Consider the following 21,189-nt stretch of genomic DNA (forward strand, 5'->3'; position numbering starts at 1 on the left):
GGACAATGATGAAGAAAGACGTTTCTCTCAAGTACATTAGTATAATTAAAGATATGTATGAAGGAGTAGTAACCAATGTCCGCACTTGTGGAGGGGTGACAACCAATTTTCCTATAACGGTTGGGTTACATCAAGGATCTGCATTAAGCCCTTTCCTATTTGCTATAGTGATGGATGAGCTTACGAGATCAATTCAAGAAAATATGCCATGGTGTATGTAGTTTGCTGATGATATTGTTTTGATTGATGAGTCTAGAGCTGGGGTTAATGCTAAGTTAGAATTATGGAGATAGACATTGGAAGCAAAAGGTTTTAAGTTGAGTAAGAGTAAGACAAAATATATAGAATGCCGGTTTAGTAAGCAACGAAGTAGTGATGTGAGTGTAGTGAAGCTTGGTGAGTAAGAAATACCGGTGGATGACTATTTCAAATATTTGGGATCTATCATCCAAAAGTATGAAGAAATTGATGGAGATGTAAATCATAGGATAAAGGTTGGGTGGATGAAATGGAAAAGTGCAACTGGAGTGTTGTGCGATCGCAGAATGCCATTGCGGTTGAAGAGAAAGTTTTATAGGACGACAATTAGGCCCGCTTTACTATATGGTACGGAATGTTGGGCTCCCAAGAGACATCATATTCAAAAAATGAGTGTAGCTGAAATGTGTATGCTTAGATGGATGTGTGAAAATACAATAAAAAATAAGATTCGAAATGAGGAGATACGTAAGAAGGTAGGTGTTGCATCCATTGAAAATAAGATGAGAGAGAATCATTTACGGTGGTTTGGACATATTCGGCGAAGGCCTAATGATGATCTAGTTAGAAGGATGGAGAAATGAGAAAATATATTAGTTAAAAGAGGTCGGGATAGGCCTAAGAAGACTTGGATGGAGATGATAGGAAAGGATATGAATGCTTTGAACCTCACCGAGGACATGACATTGGATAGAAATGATTGGAAAAGAAGGATTCATGTGGAAGACCCAGAATGATTTTCTTTTTTGGTTCATATCGCCGACCCCAATTGTTTTGAGATGAAGGTGTAGTTGTTGTTGTATATCAGAGCTAGTTTAGATTTGAACCTGTATTGTGTTACATAAATTATGGACTTAGATTTGGACACGATGTAGCCAATATGTGAATTATTTTCACCCTTAATCTTGAACCACTCCAAATTAGTAGCCCTAAACATGTAGGTAGTGGACCTCTAGCCAATAATTTCTACATTTTTTAAGAATATGTTGTATCTTATAGTTAGCATAGAACAAATGGCCGAAGTGTTTAGTTTGAAATCAACAGGTTTCGCCTCTAATTTTATTCAGGCCTGTAGACACCCGAGATGGGGAAGGGAATTTCTGAAAAGAGGACTTCTGGTCCACTTCTTTTTTCTTTTCTTTTTGTTTTTGATGATTCTTTGAAAGTATACATTAACGCTTTGTTTGGCAAGTGGCATTTCGGGAAGTGGGAGCTGCCAAATCCTTGATTTGCCACTTCCCATCCCAAATTGTTTAATTCCTATCCCAGCTACCACTTTCCAAACAACCACCAGATGATAGTTTGACCAACTTTTTGCTAAATGCATTTACTCCTATCCCAGTTCCTAGATTCCAAACAGTCCTGTTTTGAAAAGTGATGGGAACTCACATGTACTAGCCAGAGACGTTCAACTTCCGCAGATGAAATATATGTCCAATGAAATTTGGGCTTCAAGTTGGATATAGGTCTTCTTTTCAATTAAAGCACCTCAAGCTTTTAACATCTAGCCGAGCTCTGATGGTATAGAATGCACCATGGTTTCCCAAAAACGAGCAAACATAAAAGAGTGCAAGAAATTAGAAATAGAGGGTGGGGGATGTCAAGTAAAACCTAAAAAAATAAAGAACTTAGATAGGCTTAATGTTTCAAATAAGAATCTGAGAAAAGTCTTTAGGGTTTTAGGAGAATTCTAAGAAATGTCAAAAAGACTTGAAATGTTTGAGATAGACCAATCTTAGGAAACTTTTGTTTTTAGATCTAGAAGAAAAAAATTGTTAGAAGATTGCTAGAGATTCGTAAATGCTAAAAAGCCTAAAGTAGAAACTTGAAATATCTTAAAAGAGGACTCAGAGAAAATGAAAAAGCTAAGGACTTGGGAAAACATGAAACTACATCTTTAGAAATCTAAAGATTTAAAAAAGCCACATAAAAATCCCAAGATTATAGGGAAAATAGAAAAAGATTGCAAAATTTTTCAAACTAGAACTTTGAAATTCCTGAACTGGGGTTTAAAATAAATAAAAGAAACTTTGGTGAAAATTATCGGAAGTTATAAAAAGAACAAAAAGATTTAGGGACTTGTTAAAACTAGCAGAAAACTCAAAGAAAATACTAAAGCACTACAAAATCAAGAACTTGAAAACCTAAAATAGTTAAGGAAATAAAAAAAAAGTAAGAGAACTTTTTTTTTTGTTATCAAGTTGGGAGATTATGGCTCCCTCCTTTGCCTACAGTTGACCTTTTGTGGTTTCAATCAAAAATGCCAATTCGGGGGTTTATCTTTCCATGATACACACTTCCCATCACTAGTGATGAGTTTCATGAGTAAGCAAACATTCACATCCGGATCCCTCACCCAAAAAATACACTTATGTAAGATTACATCCCTCGCTCTTTCATGACCTGTTTATCGAGATCTCTCCTCTTGAACTGCCTTCTTGCGCTGGATCCATTCTTTGTTGTTAGAATGGACCCAAACCTTCATGTGGGGTGCAAGAGCTATTTGGAGAAGTTTTTCCATTATCGATACTTAGGGATGGATTAGGTCCTCAGAGAATTGGCCAGTGCCAATAGCCAAATGATCCCTTGGTTGTCCCACATCATATATGATATTCAAGTACTGCTGCTCACAGTTTGGGTAAGAATTTGAATATCCAGAATGTCCATAGGCGGGGGAACCCACCCTTGAGGGATAATATGAAAACGGTCCCAGCAGGATATAAGAGTTTGCATATCATCATCAAGTTTGAAGAAACTTTTCTTGCATGTGTTCCATAGGGCGTGTATTTCGGCTGTTAGAGAGATCTTCTTTTCACCATGAACAACTATATTGCAAAGTTTCCAGATGAACCATACAGTCAGATGAAAGGATTGGTTCTAACACCTCTGCAGCCAGGGTGCTTTGAAATATATCTGAAACCACCATTGTAGTTCCTGAATGAGTGATCGATTGAGTTTTCTGGACTTGCCTAATCTTCCCAAGACTCTAGACCACAAGCTGCTGGCCACAGAACATAGTAGGAATAGGTGTTGTATAAAAGAGTGGGCAGCATTTGGCAATGGAGATGTCGATCCTTTAAGTGAGCAGTCTATTCTCATAGGCCAAAAAAAGAGTTCAAGTTGCACTCAGCAAATGGTTTTTTATCCAAATGTGTTTCAGCCACTGTTCCTCATTATGTAGTATAGTAAATCTTACTGCGGGCTTATATACTAGGTTGATGTTGGTAACAAGTGCACGTTGAATAGGCAAATCTCCAAGACCTTAAGCTATTCCAAGACTTGAGCTGATTGGAGGTGGGATTTCAACGATCTTTAAGAATTTTTGAGGGAGTTTCAAGATCAATAGACACAAAAATACTCAAGTTTGAGTTCCAAAGCTCAGATGCCTTGAGATGGGGCCTATTTATGGCCAATTGGGTACTCCAAGCCCTCAAGGTGATATTCCCCATGCATACTGATAGTCTATGTGGCCATAAACCGCATAGATCGGTCTCATCCATGAACAAAGGCCTGTTTGTAGATGAACCTGGACTCTTTTCTAAACCGTTTTTCAAAAAGCATCCTTATCAAAATCCTTGGTCCACCGAAATCCTCTCCCAACTGACGCAACTGCTCGTCGAGCCTGAGGGAATCCAAGAGAGAAAGCAGCCTATAAAGAGGCATGCTCGGCATACAAAATAATATGGACTTGAAATTGAAGCTCTCTTGAAGCAAACCTCAGAAAGGCCTTCCTTTTTTTTTTCTTTTTCTTCTTCTGGTGTGGTTTCCTCTTTGCTGATCTTGCAGGTTGCGATTGAGAGAATCCTCCTTCATCAACGACCAACAGTGGTATCATAGCCAGGCTAGGTCCCAAATCATAGCCTGTGGCTTGAATTAGTCGATCTCTCCTTCGGTTCCTACACATCAGTGTTTGCAAAACCAGGTAAGATTTTTTTTTCCTTTTTGAGTTAAAAGAAATTGTTTGTGTTGTGTCAGAATGCCACTTTACAAATGAGGAACTTTCAGGGTGGTGGGTAGACTCAGAAGCTACTCGTCACATAGCCAAGACTATCGACGGGGCTGTGGATCTAAAAGAGTTGAAACCTGGTGAACATAAAGTCTATATGGAAAATAACTCCTATTGCGATGTGCTAGGAATTGAATCATATAGATTAAACATTGGTGGAACAAGTGTCTTGTTTAATGATGTCCTGTATGTACCTTCTATAAGAAGGAATCTAGTGTCTGTGCCAACCCTCACTGGAAAAGGGTTTGAGGTCAGGTTTGTCCCTGGCAAAGTCACTGTGGGTAAACATGGTAGAGTTTTGTTTGAGGACAAGTATGTAAAAGAACACAACATGTTCAAATTATGTGACAATAAAGAATTTTTTTCTGTCTATATTGATTATGCCTTTAGTGTTGATATAAATGCATGGCATTAAATATTAGGTCACATAAGTATTAAAAAGATGAAGAAATGGCTAAACAAGGCATTATTACTGCTTTTGATGAGTCTCACTTTGATGGAAAGATGGCAAGAAAACCCTTTCCATCAAATATTGTGTGATCTAATGAACTATTAGAAATAATTCATACAGTCATTTGTGGACCATTCAGGGTTAAAACTCTAAGTGGTATGTTATATTATATAACATTTATTGATGATTTCTCGAGGTATGGATACTTGTATCTTATCAGACAAAAATCTGAAGCACTCAAGAAATTCAAAATATATAAAAGTGAAGTTGAAAGACAACTTGGAAGAAACATAAAGAAAATAAGGTCAGATAGAGGCGGTGAATACACCTCTAATGAGTTCTGTAAAGATCTTGGCATTGATAGGCAAAAAACCATGTCAAGAACACCTCAACAAAATTGTGTTGCAGAAAGATGTAACAGAACACTCTTGAACATGGTCAGATCCATATTGGCAGGTGCACAATTACCCAAAGTATTTTGGGGAGAAGCTGTGAGTACAACTATGTATACAATGAACCATGTGCCCTGCAAAGTTGTTCCAACCATACCTTACGAAAGATGGACGGGTATGAAACCAGTCTTAGCCCATCTCAAAAGATGGGCATCTATAGCATATGATAAGATTCTAGATCCTACTATGGATAAACTGGATAATAGATCTGCTAGATGCATTTTTATTGGTTATCCTAAAGGATCAAAAGGCTATAGGTTATATCATCAAAGGTTGGGACTGATCGAGAGTAGAGATGTAGAGTTCCTTAAAGAACTAAATAATGAATCCAGTGAACAAGGTGATGACTTGTTTGATTTACTGGATGATGATGAACAATTAGGCAATGAACCAACTGCAGAACAATTTGGTAATGAACCAACTGTGGAAGAGTTAGGCAATGAACCTATTGATTCTGATCCCTCTACTTCTCAAAGATTGAGTGGTCATAAAAGGTCTACAGCTCCTCCATCCTATTTAGATGATTATTATGTATTTTTGTTTGAGGAGCTATGTTATTCAGTGGACCTGGATGAAATGATCGATAACTTGACATATTCTGATGCAATAAAATCACATGAAGCATCAGAATGAAAGAAAACTATAGATGAGGAAATAGAATCTATTGAAAATAATAAGGTCTGAGAATTGACCAATCTTTCTGAAGAAAGAAAAACTGTTGGATGCAAGTGAGTTCTAAAGAAAAAATACAAATATGATGAAACCATGAAAAAATTTAAGGCTAGACTGGTGGCTAAAGGTTTCTCCCCAAAAGAGAGAATTGATTACACTGAAACCTATTCACCAGTGGCCAAGTTTGCATCCATAAGGATAATTTTGTCCATAGCGGCTTTCTTCGATCTTGATGTATGGCAGATTAATGTAAAAACTACCTTCTTGAATGGTGACTTAAAAAAAAACCATTTATATGGTTCAGCCAGAGGGTTATGTCACAGATAGTGACAGAGTATACAAGTTGAAAAAATCCTTTTATGGACTTAAACAGTCACCAAGACAGTGGTATTTGGATTTTCATAATGCAATAACCAAGATTGGGTATATCGCAAATCAATTAGATCTCTGTGTTTATATTTGGAAAAGTGGGAGTCACTTTTGCATTCTGTCGTTATACGTAGATGATATATTATTAATAAAAAATAATAATGAAATGATAGCCAATTCGAAAAGTTGGTTGTATACTAACTTTGAAATGAAAGATATGGGTGAAGCCTCATATATATTCTAGGCATTAAAATTACTCGAGATAGAAAATCAAGAATTCTCAGCTTAAATCAAGAAAGATACATTGACTATATCTTAAAGAAATATAGAATGCATGACTCAAAACCCATTGGTACTCTTGTTGCTAAAGGAGTAAATATGAGTAAAAGTGACTGCCCATCAGAAGGCCAACAAAAATTGGACGTGCCATATGCTCAAGCTGTTAGAAGCTTAATGCATCTTATGTTATGTATAAGACCATATATAAGTTTTGTTGTTGGTCTTTTAAGTAGATACCAAAGTAATCCTGGTTGGCCTCACTGGAAATCAGTAAAAAGAATATTCTGATACTTAAAAAGTTCCAAAGGCTTACAACTAAGTTTTCAAGCTAGCAACATTGATTTAATTGGATATTCTGATGCTGACTTTGCAGGATGCAAAGATGACAATAAATCTACCTCTGGCTACATCTTCCTCTTTGAAAGAGGCGTTGTTGCATGGTCCTGTAAGAAGCAGGGTTGTGTGGCTCAGCATACTCAAGAGGCTGAGTATATGGCGTATAATGCAACCGCGACATTTTCAATCTGGATCAGTAGGTTTATAAATGATTTAAAACTAAATCTAAAAGTTGAACATGTGCAACTATTTTGTGACAATCCGGCTGCCATTTTCTTAATGAAAAGTGGAGCTGATAGCTCAAAAAGCAAGCATATAATGGTAAAATACCATTACATACATGACATGATTGAGCGAAATGAGATAATTATTGATTATCTACCAACATCAGACATGATAGCTGATCCTCTTACGAAAGGAATCTCTGATGATCTATTTTCAAAACATGTTGCTCATATGGGTTTAAGATATTTATGATTACGATGAAAATCCTTAAAAAGGGAAAACCGTAATCTCTAAAGAAAAACCCACAAAAGTGGGAGCAAGCCCAGCAAATTCATGGCCAAGTGGGAGCTGATAGTCTATGTGACCATTAACCGCATAGATCGGTCTCATCCACGAACAAGGGCCCGTTTGTGGATGAACCTGGATCATTTTCTAAATCGTTTTTCAAAAAGCATCCTTATCAAAATCCTTGGTCCACTGAGATCCTCTCTCAGCTGGCGCAACTGCTCGCTGAGCCTGAGGGAATCCAAGAGAGAAAGCAACCTATAAAGAGGCGTGCTCGACATACAAAATAATATGGACTTGAAATTGAAGCTCTCTTGAAGCAAACCTCAGAAAAGCCTTTCATCTTTTCTTTTTCTTCTGTTGTGGTTTCCTTTTTGCTGATCTTGCAGGCTGCGATTGAGAGATTTCTCCTTCATCAAGAACAAACACATACAACACCAACAATGCAATATCCACCTCGATATTGCATCACTGGCATAGTATCTTATAGGGATGCACAACGAGCCGAGCTAGCGCGAGCTTGACAAGTTTAAGCTCAGCTTGAACTCCTTCAAAAAAATAAATGAGCTGAGATTGAACAAGGGTTGAGGCCTGATACACGTAAATGAGCTTAGCTTGAACAGACAGTCCAGCTCGAATAAGCTTGGTAAACCCATATATATAAAAATTAAACTTTACATATGTATTATTTTGTTCATAATATGGTTATAAAAAAAGTCCTACCTTTGTCTACCCTTCTTTTAAAAAGGCTTTTGATATGATTTTAAATAATTAAAAAATAAATAAATTAAAGGCACTCAACTCGAGCTAATCCTGGGCAAGAGGTGTTCAAGCTCTACTCAAGCCCGAGCCGAGCTTGAACTACCAAAATTTCTTCTCAAGCCAAGCCGAGCCAGCCCAAGCTCAGCTCAAACCCGGCTTGTGTGCATCCCTAGTATCCTCGAGTATACTGCCCCACTCGCACAATATATGTCATGGGTTTTATTATTATTGTTACTTAAAAATTTTACTATTTTTTTTTTGCATGGAATTCTTTGGATATAGGCTTCTATTATTTCAAGGGCTGCTTTCGGCGTCCAGGCCAAGATGTCCAGGGCTGGACGGACAGCCAAAATTGGGGTACCTACAAGGCCTTATAATATTGTATATTTTTTTAAGGTTCGTTTAGCTTGGCTCACGACGACTTTACATTGAGCTCGCATAACTTGCCATAAAAAATGAGCGAAGATTAAACACCTCAGGTTTGAGTTGTTTACCAGCCTTAGCTAAACTTGAGTTTGGCAAAGCCTTGACTTTATGCAACTCTACTCTCATGATTAATTAATTACATGATCCAATGTGGATGATAACCATTCGCTTGCTGAAAACGGATTGGATATGGACAGATATCTTATCTGAGTCTGGCAAATTATTTTAGGATTTGTATTTAATATTGCCACATGTATTTCGGATTCAGATTCAACTTTATCAAATCGGATCTGAATTCAGATTCAGACCTACTGTTTATATTTTGGATTCGGTTTCAAATCTAACACGATCTGATCCAATTTGGCCCATTAATTTGGACCTGCACATGCTCCGGCAACCTGTGATATCTCCGCGTCCTAACTTAACCTTTCTAACCCTCATTGGTTTCGAACTGCAACATGGCAAAGTTAGATCGACTAATAGCGGGCAATATCCTGAAAATGTTGTGATTTTCTCATGACATTTGTAAAAGCTGGCCGGCGTATAATGTAATAAAAGAGAGCAATCTCCTGAATATATTGTATATTTATATCAATTCACGCTTTTATCATCATAAAAAAACTCTATTTATGTCTTTATACTATTTATATTATATTCTATATATTATTTTTTCATATTTTCATATGCTGGTAACTGTCAATTTTTTTAAAACATCATTTTTTTGAGAAAATGGTAAAAAAATGCAAGTAAAAAAGAAAAAATAACTTTTCTAATCATGTCAAACTAAAGAAAATTCTTGAAAGAAAAGTTTTTCTAAAAAGTTGCTTTTTGACAGATTTTTTTTGAAAAATAATTGTATTGTCCTTGTAAAATAGTGTGTTTTCGAAAAGTCTCATAATTTGCTGAAATGCTTCTCATGTCTAAAATTTTGATTTACAACTTTTTTGTGACATTTTTTACCTTTTACAAATATAGCACGACTTTCGCAAATCATTGTTGTGAATGCCAAGAAAATGTGTAAACTTTCTTTTACTAAAAAAAGTGCATAAAGGGCACAAGCAGGACATTCACAAATGTGAAAGTATTAAGTTAAAGGTCCACAAATATATTGTAAATCATGTTTGTGAATGTTCTTAAAATGCGTGAACTTTTTTTTACTAAAATCACATAAAAGGCACGCAAATGTGTGAAGACATTCACAAAATATAGAAGTATTTAATTAAAAGAGGTTCGCAAATATAATATGACCTTTACAAATTATGGTTGTGAATATATTCAAAAAGCGAAAACTCGAAAACTTCATTTTACTAAATAATCCCACATTTACGAATGTCCTGAACCTTTGAATGTGAATGTCTCTTTATTGCGAGTGTCCTAGCAATTTTTTTTAGTAAAAGGAATGTTGACACATTTTGAGAACATACACAACAATAATTTGCGAACGTCATGATAATTTGCATAAGGATAAACATGCCTTAAAAAAAATAAAAAATAAAAATTTTGAACATGAAAAGATTTCAATAAATTGTAAGTTTTTTTTTCAAAAATACCCTAATTTATAAGAAAAATACAATCATTTTTTTTAAAAAAAAACTCCAAATAAAAGGGTTGAAAATTTTTTTCTATCAAAAATTATTTTTGGATCAGCGTAACCATTAACTCACAACACATCTCATCACATGACGGGCCACAATAAGAGCTTTCTCTCACCCACCACCCATTTTATCAATCTCAACCATTCTTTGTCTGGCACATACATTTTTCTTTCTGTTTCTTTCATTTCATTTAAAAATGTTATCTCATCAAAACTTAAAATTGGAAAAATTTTCTATTTTCTTTGAGATTTTTTTTTTGCTTTCAGACGTGCCCTGAATTTCGTAAGATTTTGTCGTGCCCAGATTTTAACACTTTGTACGCCTTTGAAATTGCGTGACACTCCACAGTTGATGGATTTGATAAAAATGAAAACGCGCAGCGCACAGCCGCGCACCATCCCATTCCCACCCACCGTTAGTAAAAAACCGGCCTTCTGCAAACAAAACCACGGGCCCGCCCGCACGCACCGCCCGTGGTTTCATTTATCCCCAACTTTCCCGTACACCTCTCTTGTACTCCCATGGACACGACTTTGGACTTTGGGTATAAACTTGAACCGGTAACCCCATCCATTTAAAAGTTCCTGCATATGATATTTCAATAAAGATATCATTTAATCAAAGCTTTTGCATATCACACGCACCCTCTCTTAAATTTCATGCGAGTGTTGGATCTATCCAAGTGATAAGCATATCCTGAATTCAGATCCAGTCTCATGGAGTTCCATAAAAAAAATGGTGCACCACGTATTAGGTGATGAACCACGTGGCTGGGTTCGGGGGAGTCATCCAAAAACGGGAATAACGCTAGTGGGGGCATGACTGGTGAGCTTGACGACGTGAAATGCAGGAAGTAGGGTCCACTGTGTCCTTTTCGGGAGCACAGGTGTCTAACATTTTTTGAGTCCCAAAGTAAGTGTCGGGGGCACAGACCATCGTCACCGTCGGTTTCTACAATCCAATGGTCTGCGTCCCACTGTTTGTGCTGGGGGTTTACATCCCGAGGGCGAAAGGGTTTCTGGAAGGCGGTGTCCGTTGGCTCCTTGTGCCTTTAAAAGGAAGGGAAGAGAGAGAGAGAGCTTGCTAGTCTTTTTAGAGAGAGAGAAGAGTCGATCGATCTGAGGGATGGCGAAGAGGAGCGTGAGCGATCTGAGGGAGGAGGAGCTGAGGGGGAAGAGGGTGTTTGTGAGGGTCGATCTCAACGTCCCCCTCGATGAGAACCAGAAGATCACCGACGACACCAGGGTCAGGGCCTCCGTCCCCACCATCAAATACCTCGTCGATCGTGGTGCCAAGGTCATCCTTGCCAGCCATCTGGTAACCAACTCTCTCTCTCTCGGTCTCTCGTGGTTTTTTTTATTGTAGCTCTGGTGTCGATTGGTTTGGTTAGTAGAGATCCGAGGTGTATTCCAAATGCCATTTCGTGCTTTCTAGGTCTCGAGCTTGGTTGAGATCTACCGGTTCATTCGTTTTCTTGTTCTTTGATTAGGTTTATTTTATAAGTTCCAAACATTTTTCTTATCCTTTCTTGGGTTTGTTTTGATGATGTTTAGTGTGAGTCTATGGGATCTCCGATCAGGTGATCTCGCTCGCGTTGGTGTTTTTCTTCTCTTTGTTATTCGGTCGAGTTGCTGAGTTATTCGAAGGGAGAATATTAGTTCATGTGATTGAGAATTAAACATTAGGGGTTTTTATTTGGGATTCATTGTTTTCCCCTTTGGGGTTTGTTTTGTGGGGGCATATGAATTGATTGAGGCGAATAGTTTGATTGCCCATGTAATTTTCTATCTCTTCTTTAAGGCATAGTCTTATAAAAAACACAACCTGCTCGATCTGCTCACAACGCAACAATTGGATTAGTTCTCAGAATGATGGGTCACCCGTGTCTTTGAAATGGACATATCTGAGATCACCAAATACTGGGGTCTTCCCCTGTTCAGTCCTTTTCCTTCTTGTTGTCGTTGATGGGTATCTCGATTGTACGTGACTTCTCTTCATTTTTGTAGTCTCTGTTGAGTTACACACAGAGTTGGAAAAGACCAAATCATTGAAGATTCCATGGGAAGAGGCTGCTTGAGTAGGTGGCTGCCCTCTGTTCAGCCCATCATCTCATGCGTGTGATACGGTATCTTAATGCATTCCGTTTTGTGCGTTTCTCGGTTCTGCCCGAAAACTAAGCTGCGATCGACGCTTATGATCTGTTGTTATTTATCTAAGAGTGGCATCCCTTGGGGCATCACGACCTTTATCTTCATTGCAAGTTAGGATATCTAGATGCCCCTCCAGAAACACAAGATGCTTTTGAAAATCATTAGTGTGCTTCCTGAGATGGCTTTTAGAGTTACAAATTCATGATCTCAAGTCTTTTTCACACACTTGGTTTGTGATTTTTCATTTGATTTTTTTTTCAGCATGTGTTGGATTGTAAGTTGACATCCACTGAGTATTTTGACAAAGATAGACTTCTGTTGCCAAAATGTAGGCTTTATTCTTTTGATGCTACCGTCGCTTGAGCGAGTTACATGTGAAGTTGTCATTTTTTCTTCAATTATTTTCTGAAGAAATAATGGTGAGATATAATTGTGGGCTAATGAAATTTTCTGTTGTACAGGGACGTCCAAAGGGTGTTACACCGAAGTACAGCTTGAACCCTCTTGTACCAAGATTATCTGAACTTCTTGGTGTCAATGTAGGTTCTTTTCTTGCCTGAAATCATGATAAATTCATTCTATACCTTTTTCGAATTGCATTTTGCTGCCACTTTCAGAAGAAAACATTTGTAATCTGTTGATTTTGGACAGGTTGAAAAAGCTGATGATTGCATTGGTGAAGAGGTCGAAAAGAAAGTGGCAGTGCTTCCTGATGGAGGTGTTTTGCTTCTTGAAAATGTGAGGTTCCACAAGGAAGAAGAGAAGAACGATCCGGAGTTCGCTAAGAAGCTAGCATCGCTTGCAGACCTTTATGTAAATGATGCATTTGGTACAGCTCATAGAGCACATGCTTCTACCGAGGGGGTCACCAAGTTTTTGAAACCTGCTGTTGCTGGGTTCCTCATGCAGAAGGTATATTTCACCATTTTCCCACTGCTTGCACCTGTATGGATTGTTGAAGATATGCAAAAACTACCAAATATTTTTGCATCTTGTAGGCTCTGTTTGGGAGCCTTTTATTGAGATGGAAACACCAATTCCTTGCTTTGTCAAAATATGGTTTTGTTCAAAATGTGATGTTGGGGATGGAGTTGTCAGAAACATCCTCTTGTGAATGATGTTGAAATGTGTCGTTAGAGCTGCCAACTCTATTCTCAATGCAGCCTTTTGGGAATACCACAGCTCCCAAACAGCAGAGAGCATGAGAGCTCTTGGGGAAACCATGACCTACTTTTGATTCAAGGCTCCCAAATAGAGCCTCGAGTGTGTTGGATGTGCATTTCATACAAAAGCCTACTTTCCAAAGTATGGCCGTTATTCTGTTTTTTCTGTAAAATTGTTATTCTTATAACTGTCTTATATTCTTAACAATATCTTTCTCCAGGAATTGGATTATCTTGTGGGTGCTGTTTCAAATCCCAAAAGGCCATTTGCTGCTATAGTTGGTGGCTCAAAGGTATCGACCAAGATTGGTGTGATTGAGTCTTTGTTTGAGAAGGTCAATATCCTCATTCTTGGTGGTGGAATGATCTTCACGTTCTACAAGGCGCAAGGTTACTCTGTAGGGTCATCTCTCGTGGAGGAAGATAAGCTCGGCCTCGCAACATCACTTATTGAGAAGGCCAAGGCCAAAGGAGTGGCTCTCATGTTGCCCACTGATGTTGTTATAGCTGACAAATTTGCTGCTGATGCAGAGAGCAAGGTCTGCGCTTCTTGTGGTCTAATCGCAAATTCAGAGTACAGCTGAATGATGCATTAGAAACTAAAGATAGTCCATTGACTTTGTGGTGTAGGTTGTTCCGGCTAATGAAATACCTGACGGTTGGATGGGGCTTGATGTTGGCCCAGAATCAATCAAGGCATTCTGTGATGCATTGGATTCTACCAAAACAGTGATATGGAATGGCCCCATGGGAGTTTTCGAGTTTGAGAAATTTGCAGTTGGTACAGAGGTATTTTAGATGTTTATAACTTGAATATTCATTGCGTTTTTGAGTTTTGAGAAATTTGCAGTTGATATGGAGGTATTTTAGATGTGTGTATAACTTGAATATATCTCCGTTTGTGGATACTTTATTTCAACTCCCATTCCACTTCTCCTTATATATTAGTCATGTTGGAAACTTCATAAAAATGGTTGTCTGCTGTATCCCCTGTTATGTTAGGTTACTTTATTTCGACTCCCCTTCCATATCTCTTTATATATTAGTTGTATTAGAAACTTCATAAAAAATGGTTGTATCTCTGTGTCCATTATTGGACATAAGATATTTTATTTGGACCACCGTTTCCTATCTCCCCATATATTAGTCATATTGGAAACTTCATAAAAATGGTTGTTACCCGTTATTCCCAGCTCTATGCATGTGGCTTAGTGAATAATGCTCTTGTGATAATGAATGTTGTAGGCCATTGCGAAGAAGCTTGCAGAGGTTACTACTGAAAAGGGTGTGACGACGATCATAGGTGGTGGAGACTCTGTTGCTGCCGTAGAGAAGGCGGGCCTTGCAGACAAAATGAGCCACATCTCCACCGGAGGGGGTGCTAGTCTGGAGTTGTTGGAAGGCAAAATGCTTCCAGGAGTTCTTGCCCTTGACGATGCATGAGTCTGTTCCAACAGAGTCGGAGATGAGTGTTATAGTGTATCACGAACAATGGTTGAGATCGTTTTCCGGTGGTTTTTCTTGTGTGTCAGGCCGAATGAGGTTTCGGATCTGGTTGGCTAATTTTGCTGTTTTCAAGTGCGCCCTTTCGTTTTTATAAATAAAGATCATGGTATAGTGTAGTATCTCTCTCTCTCTCTCTCGTGATTTTCTTCCTGCTTGCTTCATTAGCTACTTAATTTAGTTCAACGTTCCTATCCATGGGTGTGGTTGGTGATCTGTTTTAGCTATTTGCGTGTCCACAATGTGGAAATCTCTCTCTCTCTCTCTCTCGTGTGGATTTGTGCACCTCTTGTAGGAGATGATAATAAGGTATACGTTTTATGTGGGACTCTTTACAATCTAGTTAATGAAGGCCATGAATACCGTATTATACACCATGATTTTCGTGGCTGCTTAGTTATTATATATATGGTGATAGTTAAAGGGGGCTGCTTCTATACATGAGTATATAGGCAGCCCTCTATACTCTACCGTTTTTCGGTCATTGTGAATCGTGATACCAGAACTTTGGGAAATCAATATCTCAAAGGGTGCAATGTCTTATACCTACCACAGCCTGTAACAGGCCAGGCCATAATATGTTTAGCTTATGACCCTTCATTATAATATAATTGAGACAATTTTGAACCCAGTTTAACTTGGAGCAAGCCGCTCTTGTACTTGCACTATTCTGGCATCAGATTGTCTAGAAACTGTTCATGCTGACTGATGTGACCTTAACCTTATCTGTTATGCTGGTGTATAAACCATATTGGTACGCTAAAGTGTACAAAACATTTAATTAAAAAGCTGATGTTGGACGTGATCCAGTTATTCATTTAGACAGAGATCTATTCGGTATCCAAGTCTAGCTTTTATATGACCAGATCTTAGGGCACTAAGGCGCACACAATCAATAAACCGCCATGTTTGATCAAGAGCTTACTTGGTCCAACTGAATGCAGCTAGGGCAGTTGGACTATCATTTAGCTCAGAGAGCAGTCAAATTCTGAGTTATTGAATGATACCATTATCTTAAATGATTTTTTTAATACCATTTAAGGTCGTGATAATGGTTGTCTTGTCACTTAAATGATTTTTTTAATACCATTTAAGGTCGTGATCATGTTATTTACTTCTTACCTAGGTCTTTTTTTTTTAAGGGAACCTGTCACCTTGCAGTTACGTAGAAGGGCAAAAGCTTCACAGATCCCGAAAGAAATCGTGTAAACATCGAGTCGAGTAGATGGTATCCGTGGAAGCTCTTCACCACTAATTTTCAGCATCCTTAACTACAAATAGATCATTTCGAGAACCAAAGTACACATAATCAGTTGAGAAAGTATACATTGATGTCAATCCAGAACTTCACAAACTTAACCTGATGACAACATTGAACATCGAGCGATAGCAAACATGGTTTTGATCCCCTTGTGCATTGTTCTGATCACCGCCATCACTTGCTCGATTTGTTCCTCATGTGTGCATGCTGAAAGAAGCACTTTAGCAGTTCCACCATCCGGGTAACAACCATCATCAACCATTTGCTCAAATATTTCTATGCATTTCTTGTACTGTTTCCTCCTAGCATATGCACCTAGCCTTGATGCCCATGTCACAACGTTGGGTTTCAAATTCTTCCCACGAAGGGAATCGAATAGTTCGACTTTCTCGCAGAAGCCTGCTCGAGCATGCAGGTGCTTATATCTGCTTGGTATGCACCATTTTCCACCGTATCCAGAAGCCTTTCCATTTTCACAAAGTAACCCATACATGTTAATTAGACTGTTGACGACAAAGGTGTCTGGTTTGATCCCAGATTTAAGCATTTGAGTAACTTCTTCACATTTAGCCACATTTCCAGCTCTTGAGTAGGCAGATAACAGTAGCCATATGTGACTTCACGGTTGGCTTTAGTCCCCTCAGTTTTAACGCATCGAAAAACAGCTCTTGCCTCTTCAAACAAGAAACAACCAAGACTTGAATTGAGACCTCTATTCATATCTTTCAGATGCTAGACTTTTGACAGTAAACATTCCAATTACACATTGATCATGCACAAAAGAATAGACTAGTCATCCAAACAATGCTATTGTCAAGAAAGAAACTACTCATTCATGTTATGACATCATAGTGAATCACCATAGAAAATGCTTATATAGGTGAGGTCTTGATGAAAATGGTAATGTAAAATGGTGAATACATGGATATAAGTGTTGTACATTCTCAACCCCATGCAACCCCCATGTCTTATATAGGTGAGGTCTTGATGCAAATATAATTTTTTTTTTAGAGTAGATGAAAATGTAATGACATTAGTGTAAAGTCAAGACTACGAGTTATTCAAGCCTCCTATATTATTCCAAGGTGTGAAAAGGGAAGAGGTAACAGCTCTCTATTTCCCTCACATTGTAAATGTGATAGAGTGAATAAATATATATAAAAGTAATGTGCTGGTTTTGCCCACTTTCTCGTTCAGCCCTCCCAAAATCATAGTTTTTTGGTATTTTTTCTCACATCTAACACCATAGATGTGATCTATCGATTTTCTTTAGTGGGAACCAGCTTTTGGATCACCTGTATACAGGTTTTTCTGGTGATCCAAAATCAATGGTTATGAAGGCATCAATTTTTCCCGACTCATAAAAATACATTTTTTGGTCAAAAAAATATGATCCAAGTGTCGATTCCCACTAAATCAAGCATGTTAAACACATCCAACGGTTCAGATCTATCATAAAACACTTCAAACTATTGGGAAGAATGGGGTAGAAGGAGAAAAGTAGGCCTAATATGTTAATCTCTCTCTCTCTCTCTCTCTCTATATATATATATATATATATATATATATATATATATATAGAGAGAGAGAGAGAGAGAGAGAGAGAGGAGAGAGAGAGAGAGGAATGGACAGACTAATAAAAGAACTAATAAAAACCTATTACCATCATAAAGACCAGCTCTTCCAAATGCATCAACCATGTTATAGGAAGCTCCATCTGGTTCACAACCCATGTGCTGCATGAGTGAAAATATTTCAGCACATGCTTGCTTGTGGAAAACCTGCACGGCTGCTATGATGGAAAAGTTAGAAGTATTTCACAAAAAAAAAGCAGTTCCTTTTATATCACCTTCTGATCTAACAACAAATTTATATAAATTACCTGTAAGCTATGTCACATGGGTGCGGGTGCGGGTGCGGGTGCGACACGGGTGCGGCACAATTTTAAAATTTTTGGACACGGGGACTCGGCAAAAAAAAAATATATATATATATAATTTTATTGAGCTTGTTGAAAACATTTATACGGTATTGACTTTTCCTGTTATGTGAGATTTTTGTGATTCATCTTCTCAAAATTTACTAAGTGTGTTAAATAATTTCTAGTTTAAAATATCATGGAGATGGAAGCCTTTTTATTAACTGAAACATTCTTTTCTTTAGGTATTGGATTTCTTCAATAGCCGCATGGATGCACAAAATGTATTTATTTTAATTTATTTTTAAAATGCCACAGTGTGACTGTGCACAGTCACACAGTCACAGACTGTGCGACTATGCACTATGCACAGTCACAGACTGTGCACAGTCTGTGACTGTGCACACTGCACAGCCTGTGACTGTGCACACTGCACAGCCTGTGAATGTGCACACTGCACAGACTGCAGCACAGTCACAGTCTGTGCCTCTTTTTATATATATTTTTTTAAATAAAAAATATAAAAATTTGATTTTTTAGGGACATTTTTGGACTCCGTCAAAGTTGACCGAGTCCAAAATGTAGACGGACTCGGCCTGGACTCGTTGACCGAGTCCGACTCGGCGTTGATCGAGTTCGGGCCGAGTCCGAAGCCGCACCCGAGTCCACACCCGTGTCGAGGCGTGTCGACTCGGGTGCGGCACCTCCTTAGCCGAGTCCGTGTGACATAGCCTGTAAGCTTGCATCAGGGCATTGTATGCATACACATCAGGCGCATGTCCTGCGTCCTGCAGAATTTCAAATATTTCCTCAGCTTTCTCACAAAGTTCTTCCCTTGCATATAGGGATGGCAGCGGACCGGGGCGGAGGCGGGGGACAAGGTCTCCACCCTCGCCCCGTTTCAAAATTTTGCCCTCCATCCCCGCACGGATTTTGATTTTAACCTTCATCCCTGGTTCATTCCCAGTTTCATGTCCTCCATCTCAGGTCCAAACGAGGTGAGGTGGGGCAGGGCCCCGTTTCTTCGGTCCTTCTGCCGCTGCCGCCTTCTGCCGTTAGAGGAAGAAGAGGAGAGAAATGGGAGCTCGTGCGGCTCGTTAAATGAAGGAGAGGAAGAAGAGATGAAGCATTCGAGAAAGGGTTTTATGTTAGGGTTAAGTATATATATATATATATATATATAGGATTTTATAATATGTATAAGGGTATAATAATAATTTTCTTAATGTGGATCAGGGATGGTGCCCGGCCTCCGTCCTCGCATGGGTTTTGATTTTAACCTCCATCCTCGGTCCATTCCCCATTTCATGTCCTCCATCCCCATTCTAAACGAGGTGAGGCGGGGCCCCGTTTCCCCCTGGTCCACTGCCATCCCTACTTGCATATGCATTTATTAGTGCTGTGTAAGTGCAGATATTAGGCTTGCACTTTTCAGATTCCATTTCTTGAAAAATCTCTAGGGCCATTTGAGGCTGCTTAGACTGCAGGTGGAAAAAAAAATATATGAAACTGTGGTTGACAGCATTAGACAAAATCCACCAAAAGTTGGTCCATAATGAACTTTGGCACAGATGAAAATGATCTACCCCTCCCATACAGATTGATCAACATTGTGTACGTCTCATTAGATGGCTGGCAGCAGTCTGTCTTCATCTTCTGCTTTATGATTATTTTTTTGCTTCATTAATCCATCAATATAAGTGTTGTATATAATCACGCCTGTGCATTTAGTTACTTTCTTAATAACTTAACCATAATTCAGGAAACACATGGTGGGTTCTTACAAAGATGCAGAAATATAAGTTACATAGCCACAGAAAAATGCCATGGAAATAGTACATACGAAATTTGGAGACTAAGTCCTTTTTTGAGCTTGATAGATTTTGGAAGATCTCAGTAAGAACTCACTTGAAGGCAATCTATTTTTTCTCATCACAGCGAAGACAGCTTCAGCTTTCTCAAGTAACCCAGATGCACAGTACGAACGTATAAGAAGAGCATATGTGTCATCTGTAAGAACACCATGGTTCTCCAACAGTTTTAGGTATACATGTTCCGCCTTCATGTGCTGGGATTTCTGGCCATAAGCACCGATTAGCAAATTATAGCAGATAACGTCAGGCCAGAAGGAGCTCTTGTTAAGTATGAATTTTACATGTGCAGTCAGATAAAGTTGTAAAAAAAAAATGTACTGTATGATCTGATAAAGTAAGAAAATAATTTACTGTATCATCCATATCTACTACTTCAAACCACATCAAAGCATTTGTTGATAGTATACACGAAAGAAATCAGCAGTAGATCAGAACAAAATGACAATTTTCTGACAGATTTTATGAGTGACATAATATGAAGGGTTATATATTTGCTACAGTCATTTGTACATACGATCTAGTAGAAATGTTGTTTTTTTCTTTTTTTAGTTTGCTTAGTGGAAACAGGTTTTGAATCACATCACATAAACATGTTTTTCAAGAGCTTAAAAAATCAATGGCCCACAATGGACAAAAAATTCATGAACTAATTTTTTTTTATCAAAAAAATATAATCCGTGTATGTCTCTAGCAAATAAAGCATACTGGACGCTTCTAAGAGGTCTGATTTAGTGGATACAACTTGCACCTATGATTGTATACACAGTAGATGGACATATACCCATTGTGAAGGGTAACATATCTTTCCCTGAAGGTATGGTAATACATCACACTATCGTTGCATTTTTATAACAGAATAACAAAGTTTCTGTTGAATAAAATTGAAATTCAAAATAGTATATTGCTCTAATACAGCAGATGATCTATGATACAACATGAAGATAAACTAAATGGTGGTAAGTGAAAAGGAGTGTGTACACATCCAAACCCAATCTGAGTTCATCCAACTAGCACTCTAATTAGCACATGTTCATTAAAGTCACTAATGGCATTTTGTAATATACATTTCTTGTATGATGGGTATTTTCATACCCTAGTAATTGTAACAACATGTATTTAACGTGAAGCCTAATACCACAGTCGTGTGATTCATTTTGGGAAAAATCCTGCAGCTTTCTCTTCTCTCTCTCTCCCATTCAACTGC

The 21,189-nt window shown here is 38.2% G+C and overlaps 1 protein-coding gene and 1 pseudogene across 1 annotated transcript; one reads left to right on the top strand and one right to left on the bottom strand.

Annotated features, from left to right (window-relative positions):
• Positions 1-11,136: 11,136 nt before the first annotated feature.
• On the top strand, positions 11,137-15,051 carry LOC149844761 (phosphoglycerate kinase, cytosolic-like). The gene is made up of 6 exons (XM_089995260.1): positions 11,137-11,433; positions 12,728-12,805; positions 12,918-13,178; positions 13,651-13,968; positions 14,060-14,218; positions 14,675-15,051. Exons 1-6 carry the CDS (start codon positions 11,242-11,244, stop codon positions 14,870-14,872), a joined length of 1,206 nt encoding a protein of 401 aa, XP_089851386.1. The 5' UTR covers positions 11,137-11,241; the 3' UTR covers positions 14,873-15,051.
• Positions 15,052-16,287: 1,236 nt separating this feature from the next.
• Positions 16,288-20,348, bottom strand: LOC149844762 (small ribosomal subunit protein mL103 (rPPR7)-like; annotated as a pseudogene).
• Positions 20,349-21,189: the final 841 nt, after the last annotated feature.

The sequence above is a fragment of the Nuphar pumila genome, chromosome 2 (genome assembly GCF_984573655.1).
Source record: "Nuphar pumila chromosome 2, dmNupPumi1.hap1.1, whole genome shotgun sequence".
NCBI lineage: Eukaryota > Viridiplantae > Streptophyta > Magnoliopsida > Nymphaeales > Nymphaeaceae > Nuphar > Nuphar pumila.